This window comes from Dromiciops gliroides, chromosome 6 (genome assembly GCF_019393635.1).
Source record: "Dromiciops gliroides isolate mDroGli1 chromosome 6, mDroGli1.pri, whole genome shotgun sequence".
NCBI classification, from domain to species: domain Eukaryota; kingdom Metazoa; phylum Chordata; class Mammalia; order Microbiotheria; family Microbiotheriidae; genus Dromiciops; species Dromiciops gliroides.
This window is the reverse complement of record NC_057866.1, coordinates 18,749,180-18,758,730: the sequence shown is the minus strand read 5'-3', so window position 1 is coordinate 18,758,730 and position 9,551 is coordinate 18,749,180. Positions and strand designations below refer to the sequence as shown.

At 35.6% G+C, this 9,551-nt stretch overlaps 1 protein-coding gene across 1 annotated transcript; it reads left to right on the top strand.

Annotated features, from left to right (window-relative positions):
* The first annotated feature begins 8,308 nt into the window (after positions 1 to 8,308).
* LOC122732334 (olfactory receptor 5M9) lies at positions 8,309 to 9,247 on the top strand. The gene has a single exon (XM_043972396.1). It carries the CDS (start codon positions 8,309 to 8,311, stop codon positions 9,245 to 9,247), a length of 939 nt encoding a protein of 312 aa, XP_043828331.1.
* Positions 9,248 to 9,551: the final 304 nt, after the last annotated feature.

Below are 9,551 nucleotides of genomic sequence, written 5' to 3'. Positions count from 1 at the left end.
TAGGAATACTCCAAAGAAAATCATCAATCTCCCACTCCTTTCCCCCATGAAATTCATCATGAAATCCTATTTCTCATTCCCTTTGAACTAAGTATGAAATCATCCCCACTGTCTTCTAAACTGACTTGACCTCTCCATGAAGAATTCTATTCATAATTATTGAAGAATAGAGCAGCTAAGTGGCCCAGGCAATAGTTCCAGAACTGGAGTCAGAAAGACCAAAGTTCAAATCAGGCTTCTGTATGATAGAGGTGATAATAGCAATTACCTCCAAGGTTAGGACAGCTAGTCAGCTCAGTGTATAGAATTCTGGGCCAGGGGTCAAGGCTGATCTTTACAAATCACCAACTATTATTAGGGGCAGCTGGATGGATCAGTGGATACAGCACTGGCTCTGGATTCAGGAGGACCTGAGTTCAAATCCAGCTTCAAACACTTGACCCTTACTAGCTATGTGACCTTGGACAAGTCCTCATTGCCCCGAGGGGGTGGGGGAACCTATCCTCAGACACTTACTATCTGTGTGATCCTGGCCAAATTACTTAATCCTATTTACCTAAGTTTCTTCATCAGTAAAATGAGCTGGAGAAGGATATGTCAAACCACTCCAGCATTTCTGCCAACTGAAAGTTAAATGGCTTCACAGAGAATCAGAGAAGAATAAAAAATTACTTAGAAAGAAAAATAAGCCTCCTAGCCTTGTTGTAAGGATGAAATGAAATGATATTTGCAAAGCACTTAACATCTAGTGACTGGGATATTGGAAGGACTTTAAACATGCTTTTTTCCTTTTTTTTTTTCTTTTTTTAGGTAAGGGTTATGGCAGATAGCCACTGATGAGGCTTCTGAAAGTCTAAGATTCATTAATTAACTCGGGCAAAACTAAATTAAAACACATATTTAGGAAACAACAATTAACGGCTTACTATGTGTCTGGTACTAAGTGAAGCACTTAGGAAACCCAGTCCTCCAGAAGCTCACATTCTATGGAAGGAAGACTATCATCATACATGGTGGTATGGAATATGCAAGAAAAGTTTGGAAGAGGGTGGGGAGGAGAATAAAGTCAGGCCAGAATTAGCCTTATCACAAATTTACAGACAAACACACCAGTGAGATAGTAGGGCAGGTCTCACTGATAGCTATACATTACTTAGTAGACTCAAGGGATAAGAGGCTTTTGCAGGACAGGGGGTTCCAGGTTCTGCAGGAAGTTCCAGAATGAGCTAGTAATAAAGGAAGAAGGGTGTCGAGGTCCATAGGGGGTTGGTTGATTGTTGGGAGAAGCTGGAAGGACTGGGAAAAGAAATGCCTGCTATCCAGAATTTCATATGGAGATAAAGGGCTAGCCCATTGAATGAGTACTACATGTTTATTACTGATACAGTTGGTGAAAGTGGGAAATAACCTAGGCTTAGAAAAGAATCAGAAATAGAGAATGCAGGTTTTCCTTTTGGGATATTCCAACATGACTTGATGACCTTCAGCTATTCCTGCTCCCATTTCACAATCCCCTGTTTTAAAACAAAGCTTCTCACAGTAATGAAATATGATGACCAATTCTGGAAACTATCTCAAAAGAATTAATGGTGGCTGAACTACAGAATAATGGACACATCCATAGATATTCCAGGTAGATAGCAGTGTATTTCTATTGGTGAAAAACTAGGTTGGCACAAGAGATAGAGAATGGGAGTTTGCCTCGGGAAGAACTGAGTCACTAGCTGTACATCCCTAGACAAGTCACTTAACCTATGTTTGCCTAAATTTCCTTATCTATATAAAAGGGGTAATAATATAAATTAACTGCCAGGGTTGTCATAAGTGTAAAAAGTGATAATATTTATAAAGAGTTTTACAGATCTTAAAATAATATCTAAATGCAAATATTACTATTTTTCAGAGAATTTATTATAATGGAACTTTTTTCCCCCAGGGCATAAAAAATTGGATAGCCCCAAATTTTAAAGTATTAAAAATAGAAAAGTTTATAATTCATCATTGTGCCAATAATTATACATAATAATAATGAATGAATTAATGTGTATATTATCTCACTGAATACTCACAAATTCCTTTGAAGTGGGTTCTATTATTACTTTTATTTAAGCATCTGAGGGTAAGAAAGGTTAGATGAATTGCCCAAAATCAGTCAGCCAATACAAGTATGACAAAGGATTTGAATTCAGATCTCCCTAAATCCAGTTTTACTACTCTATCTCCTAAACCACCTAATCTCTTAGAGAACTGTTTCTTTTTCATTGATTGGCCTTTTCTTTTTTTACCAACACCTGGCACAATCCATATCTTATGTTTGTCACTTAATGAATTTGTACAAAAATTAATGAAATGCTAAACCTATGGAGCAAACTTTGTAATGGTATACTGGGAAAAGCAGATGGGAAGGTAGAAAAAATGAAGGAATATGTTGTGAAAGGGGCCTGAAAAGCGAGTCTGGTTATATTCTGCAAATGGCTTTAAGAGTCAAAGTAGAGAGCATGACCCTCCTTGTAAAACTGAAGAAAAGCTTGGAATCAAACAGATTTCTCATAAGGAAGGAATAGTGTTGTTATTATTGCAGGATGCCTCAGGGGCACAGATTTATACATTGGATACTATTTCCCCATACATATTCTGAAAGAGAATTCTACATTCAGCATACTTCCTGGCACATAGTAAGTGCTTAATAAATGGTAGTCAAATGAATGATATTGAACACTTGGAGCAACTGTTGTTAGTGTAGAATAATGCCTGAAGTAACTACGAGGTACAGTAGATAGAGCGATAACCAGGTAGGATAATCGAAAGAGTTCCAGGTCTGAAGTCAGAAAACCTCAACTCTGTGAGCTTAATGTGGCCTCAAACACCTACTTGCTCTGTGATCCTGGACAAGTCACTTAACCTTATTTGCCTTAGTTCCTCATCTATAAAATGAGCTAGAGAAGGAAATGACAAACTGTTCCAGTATCTCTGCCAAGAAAACTCCAAATAGGTTCATGAAGGACATGACTGAAAAATATTGAACAACAGTAGATAGGTAACTAGACTTGACGTCAACAAGACTTTGAGAATTCAAATCCTGCCTGGGACACTTAACACCTGTATGATCTTGTTAAAGTCATGTAAGCTTTCTCAGTTTCAATGTCCTTATCTGTAAAATGGACATTTCATGAGGATCAAGTGAGAATATATATGTTAAGTTTTGTAAAAATTTATTAGTAGATATTCAAATCCATGAGACTCATTGGATATTGTAAGATTGCAACTTATTGCTAGAAATGAGGAAACCTTTCTGTTTGAAGTAATACTCTAGGTGGTAAAAGGGCCCAAAATCACAATCAATTCTTACAGTGTTAAATCCAAGTTGGCTTCTTGGGTGATGACATTCCCATGGGGTTAGTTGGAAGCAAGCAAAGAGAGACATTATTACAAAGCTTTTTAGTCACTTGTTTAGATTGATATTTAAAAACATAATTTGGCTAATTAGTATTTGCACTTTCCCAATGCCAGAGAGCTTTTGAGAAACACCATCACAATCATTTCTTTGAGATACAATTGATGTACTTCTGGGAAATCAGTACTCCCAAAGGTAAAGACTTTGCCATAAATCTGCCTGGATCCCTCATTTTTCCTCTTTTGTGGTAAACACAGAACACAGTTCCAAAGGTAGGATTAACAAGTTGTAATAATCTGAACATGAAAATGATCCTTGAACACTCCTTAAACCAGTTTTATAAACCTTTCTAAAGTATTGGTATGGTAGAATAGAACTAACATCCTACTTATAGGTTATAAACAAGAATTAGATATACCTTTTACAATACATATGAAACAGGATGGACCAATGCATAAACTATCTAGGAAGACATACATATGTTGGTCTCAATGGCAACAGGTATTGCCATTGAGGTATTGTTCAAGTCATGTAACTTCATGTTGTAGGTGATTTTTGAAGACTATACATGGAGGAGAAGTAGAAAGACAAGAGATTGTCTTGCATTTATAAAGAAAGTTTTCCATTCAATTAAGTCATAGATCCATTGTCTATCATTAATAATGCTGATTTGGGTGTATGACAATAGGTTATGTTTTATGGATTGAACTCTTGTATGTTAAGCATTTTACTGTATCATAGCTAGGCATCTTTTAAAGGGTTCCATAGTGTACTTATTTAAAACCTTCTTTCTTGATTGTTGTTGCCTTGCTATTTTTTCTTATTTTGCTGTTTTGTTTTTGGTGTTTTTTTTTCAGGTGGATGAAAGTGATCCTTTTATAAAATCCAAAAGGAATTGTTGTGTTGGGCTATGGTAAATAAGTGGACCAGGATTTATCCTTTAAGAAATTATTTTTAAAGAAAATTCAATGTGATCATTGTCATCCTTTTAAAATTAGATTATTTATATCAAATAAAATTCTCAAAAATATAAAAATATTTGTAGAATCATTGGAATTTATTATTATGGGATTGGGTTATTGAAAGGAAAGATAATAACTTTTAAAAAAATTTAAAAGTACTAAAGCAAAAAAAAAAACTGTGAAAAAAGGTCTACAAATCCAACCTGTGAAAAAGGTCTGAGATTTTCCTTGCCTTCTTTCAATAACCCAATCCCACTGCAATCCATGGCATTACAACAGGGGTGAGACAATGAAAGTTTGACCACAGGATGCGGAAATTCAGGAGCTGCTAATAGCATCTCTACATCAACAAATTGAAATAACCGAATGTGGTAACCAGATAGCACTAACATTGTTAAAATAATAAACTCCAAAATATTTTGTATCTTTCTCTAGCTATCCATATCTGAGGTGAGCTCTTCCATTGCCCAGTTTGCCCTTATCCTTCTACCTGTGGCAAACTCCCTACTGGTCCTCTCTGCATGACACATATTCTTTGCCTAAGAGGGGCATTGTCGAAGTTTCCTGTCTTTCCATCACAGACTCTTTGTTCCTATGCAGTATTGAATTCCAAGGACTATCACCCAAGTGAATTTTCACTCTTTTCAAATATATCTGAGGATAGGATTTATCATCCTTGCTCCTCTTGTAAGGAATTATTAATTATGTATCAGAAGCCATTAGTCCCCTACCTTAGATCCTTATTAAAACAATCATAAAACGTCCCCACAAAAAAAATCCTCTCTATATTTTTATTTTAGAGAGTGTTTGTTCATTTACTAGGGGTCCATTGGGGTAAGGCACATTGAAAGAGGAATAAACCTTGTTGTTACTTTCTAATAGCCTTTCAACATGGGAATTTGACCAAACTGCTTCAAAGAGGGCATGATACCATGAATATAGCTTCTGCTGTCAATGAGAGTAATCATCTCTGTTTATTGATATGTATTTAATTACTTAAAAAAAACATGGCCCTAAGAGAGAAAAACAAATATTATTAAATACAGTGACTTTTTTGGAAAGAGATATTGTAAATTCCATATGTGAAAAATAGACTAACTCTTTTAACTAACTCATTTAACATCCTGGGAAGCTTCAGATTTTTCATATAATTTAGAGTAAACTCTAAGGTTCCAACTAGTTCCAAACTTTTGTCTTAACTTTGAGAATACAATAGAGTCACATCATTAATGCCTTGCAAAGTCATAGATAAAGCCTACCTCCAACAAAGGAAACAGCCTATAGAGAGCCATAAATCCCATTGAAAATGTCTGTTTTATTCCTGTTGTGGAAATTCTCCCTACTAAGGCAGATCAGAAACTACTTTCCAAGTTCAAGTGACTGAGAATTGCCAGTGGCAAGTCAATGGCATTACTTATCAATGGTCACTTAAAAAATGTGTAAATATCTGAATGTAGTTGTTGTTTAGTCGTTGTTCAATCAATCATGTCAACTCTCAGTGATACTTTTTGGGCTTTTCTTGGCAAAGATATTATAGAGGTATGCCATTTCCCTTCTCTAGCTCATTTTACAGATGAGGAAACTAAGGCAAACAGAATTAAGTGATTTGCCCAGATTCACACATCTAGTAAGTATCTTCTGTGGGATTTGAACTTAAATCTTGCTGTGTCCAGGCCTGGTGCTCTATCCATTGTACCACCTAATTCCTGGATAATTGAGGCAATATTTGAACTCTAGCCTTCCTGATTCCAAGGACAGTTCAGTATCCTTTACTCCATACTACCTGTCAGGATGAATTTATAGGATGCTAAAATACAAGATAGTTATTTAGTACCTACTATATACAAAACACTATGATAGATTCTGGGAGATGAATAATATGTGAATTAGATAAAATATAGTTCTAATTCTCATAAGACTGGACTTGACACTCAGAAAATTATTATACAAAATATTATATGATGAGTGCATTAAGGGAGATGTAAAACAAAGTGTTACATGGAGTTTAAGGGATAAATTATTAGATATAGTCCTAGAACTCGAATAAAAAAAAAATTCTATTTACAAACTAGACCTTACTACTTACTAGTTGCAGTACAATGTGTAAGTCACTTCTAATATCTAAACTTCAATTCAGTCCTTCAGTTTGCCCTACTACTTCTTTCTAAATTGTCAAGGGCCTTCTTATGTGTTCGTTGCACAAACAGTTCAAATAATGACTATAGAAAACTTATGTGTTCATTGGTTTATTTGTATCTCCAAACTATCATGATGTTACCATGTGGAAATCATTTAACCCTTTTGGAATTCTGTTTCTTCCTCTAGAAAATGAGGAAATTGGATTAGACCATGGATATATATATTTTTTTCTAATGTGTATATCATGAACTGCTTTGGAAGTCAGAAAAAACCTATGGACAACAGCTAAAACTTAAAGGATTAAATGCATAAAACAAAATAGAAGGGTTACAAAGGAAACCAACTAAATTGAAATAAATTGATCAATATGGCGGTGGGGGGGGAGTACATTGGCACCAAGGGAAAATGATCAAGCTTGATTATAACTCTAAATCATATAACTTATGAAAAACAGATAAAAGCAAACACAGGAGTCAATGTTGTGCTGTGGAAAGTGTGTTGGGCTTGAAATCAGAATTTTTATTGTTATTGAGTTGTTTCGAATGTGTCTGACTCTTTGTGACTCCATTTCAGGTATCTCATGGCAAAGATACTGGAATGGTTTACCATTTCCTTTCCTCGTTCATTTTATAGATGAGACTGAGGAAAATTAGTCTTCCTGATTTCAAGCCCAGCACTCTTATCCACTGGGCCACCAAGTGGCCCTGAAATCAAAAGACTTTGGCTCAAATCCCATCTCTCCTATTTATTACCATGTGATCTTTGTTGAGTCCCTTACCTTCTTTGAACCTCAGGTTCCTGTTCCATAAAATGAAGGAATGTTATTATACAAGTTCTGAGGTAACTGTCAACTTCAAAGCTATAATTATGTTATTTTTAATTTTAAATATATTGAAATGGCATCTACCCCAAGTAAGAGTACTGGGTTTGCAATGGAAGAACTAGTCAATTACTAGTTGTGTAATCATGGGCAAATCATTTAAGCAAATAGAGTCCATGAAAGGTTTTCTAAATAATCAGGAGTTTAGGCTAGATAAACTAGAGCCATTCTAGTTCTGATGTACTATGGTCTAGATCTAATGGTCTAATGAAATGAATATATATATATATATATATATATATATATATATATATATACACACACACATATATATACAATATATACATACACATACACATACACATACACATACACATGCACATACACATACATATACATATACATATACATATACATATACATATACATATACATATACATATACATATACATATATATATATATAGGCTAAGTTGCTAAAAGAAAGCTATCAAAGATATCTTTAGGATTTTATTTTTGGATAACTGTACTCACTAATGTCAAAACAAAGCATTTATAACTTAGAGCATTATAGAGTGGACTGAGCCACAGAGATTATTTAACTATTAATTGGCAATGAAGCTAATAACTGACATAAGAAAGACTTGCAACCATGTCTCCATGTTTTGAGTGTAATATTCAATCTACTGTACATTGTTACATCTCACATTATAAGATGTGCTGAGTTTTTTTTTTTTTTTGCATCTCTATATTCCTAGCCCTCTTCTCTTCTCTGGATAATCTCTAAAAACTACAGTAACATTGGGATATGGGGAAGGGAAGATGGGTAAAATCTAATAGAAATTGAAAAGGTGGAGAGGTTTTTGTTTTGTTTTTCTTTTTAAGAAATAATAATAAGCAGGATTGGTAACATTACTGAAATCACTAACAATTTCTCTTTGTTTCAACAGATAATAGAGCCAATGACTCTAAGCCTCAGGCAGAGGTAAGGTGATGCCAAGCCCAAACTACACAGATGTGACTGAATTCATCCTTTTAGGCCTAACTAGTCGGCAGGAACTTCAGGTCCTCTTTTTTGTGATATTCTTAATTGTGTATGTTATCACTCTGGTGGGAAATCTTGGCATGATCTTACTAATCAGTGTCAGTCCCCAGCTCCAGAGTCCCATGTACTTCTTTCTTAGTCATTTATCTTTTGTGGATGTGTGGTTCTCCTCCAATGTCACCCCAAAGATGCTGGAAAACTTATTATCCAAGACCAAAACCATTTCCTATGTTGGGTGCTTAATACAGTGTTATTTTTTTATTGCTCTTGTCCATGTGGAGGTCTATATCTTGGCTGTCATGGCCTTTGATCGATTTATGGCCATCTGTAACCCTCTGCTTTATGGGAGTAAAATGTCAAGGACAGTTTGTATTCGGTTAATCTCAGTACCCTATGTTTATGGCTTCTCTGTAAGCCTCATTTGTACCTTGTGGACCTATGGATTGTACTTCTGTGGAAACTTTGAAATCAACCACTTCTATTGTGCAGATCCACCGCTCATCAAGATAGCCTGTGGAGGCATCCACATCAAGGAATATACCATGATCGTCATTGCAGGAATTAACTTCACATATTCTCTGTCTGTGGTGCTGATCTCTTATACATTCATTGTTGTGGCTATCCTTCGCATGCGCTCTGCAGAGGGGAGAAAGAAGGCTTTCTCCACTTGTGGCTCTCACCTCACAGCTGTTACTATGTTTTATGGGACACTCATTTTCATGTATCTCAGGCGCCCTACAGAGGAGTCTGTAGAGCAGGGGAAAATGGTGGCTGTGTTTTATACCACAGTCATTCCTATGTTGAACCCCATGATCTACAGCCTAAGGAACAAGGATGTAAAAGAGGCAATGAACAAAGCTATTCATAGGGCTTGCTTTGTGAAATAATCCACATAACCCATTGTCTTCAAATATGAACAAATCAATAGTTTAAGAAATAGGATACTAGAGTTGTAAGACATGCCATAGGTCATCAAGTTCAACATCCATTTGAACATCACTCACTTCCATAATTTCTCTAATAGGCCTCCTCATGGTGTAGTAGCTAGAGCCCTGGGCCTGGAGTCAGAAAAATTTGGGTTCAACCTTTACCTCAGAAACTTAATGGTTGTATGATTTTGGGCATGTCATTTAATCTCTTCTTTCCTTGGATTCCTTAACTTCAAAAGAAGGTGAGGTCCGCGGACTGGTC

What these genes read in the sequence shown, in the direction of transcription:
- LOC122732334 (XM_043972396.1), top strand. Translation starts at nt 8,309, where the DNA reads ATGCCAAGCCCAAACTACACAGATGTGACTGAATTCATCCTTTTAGGC.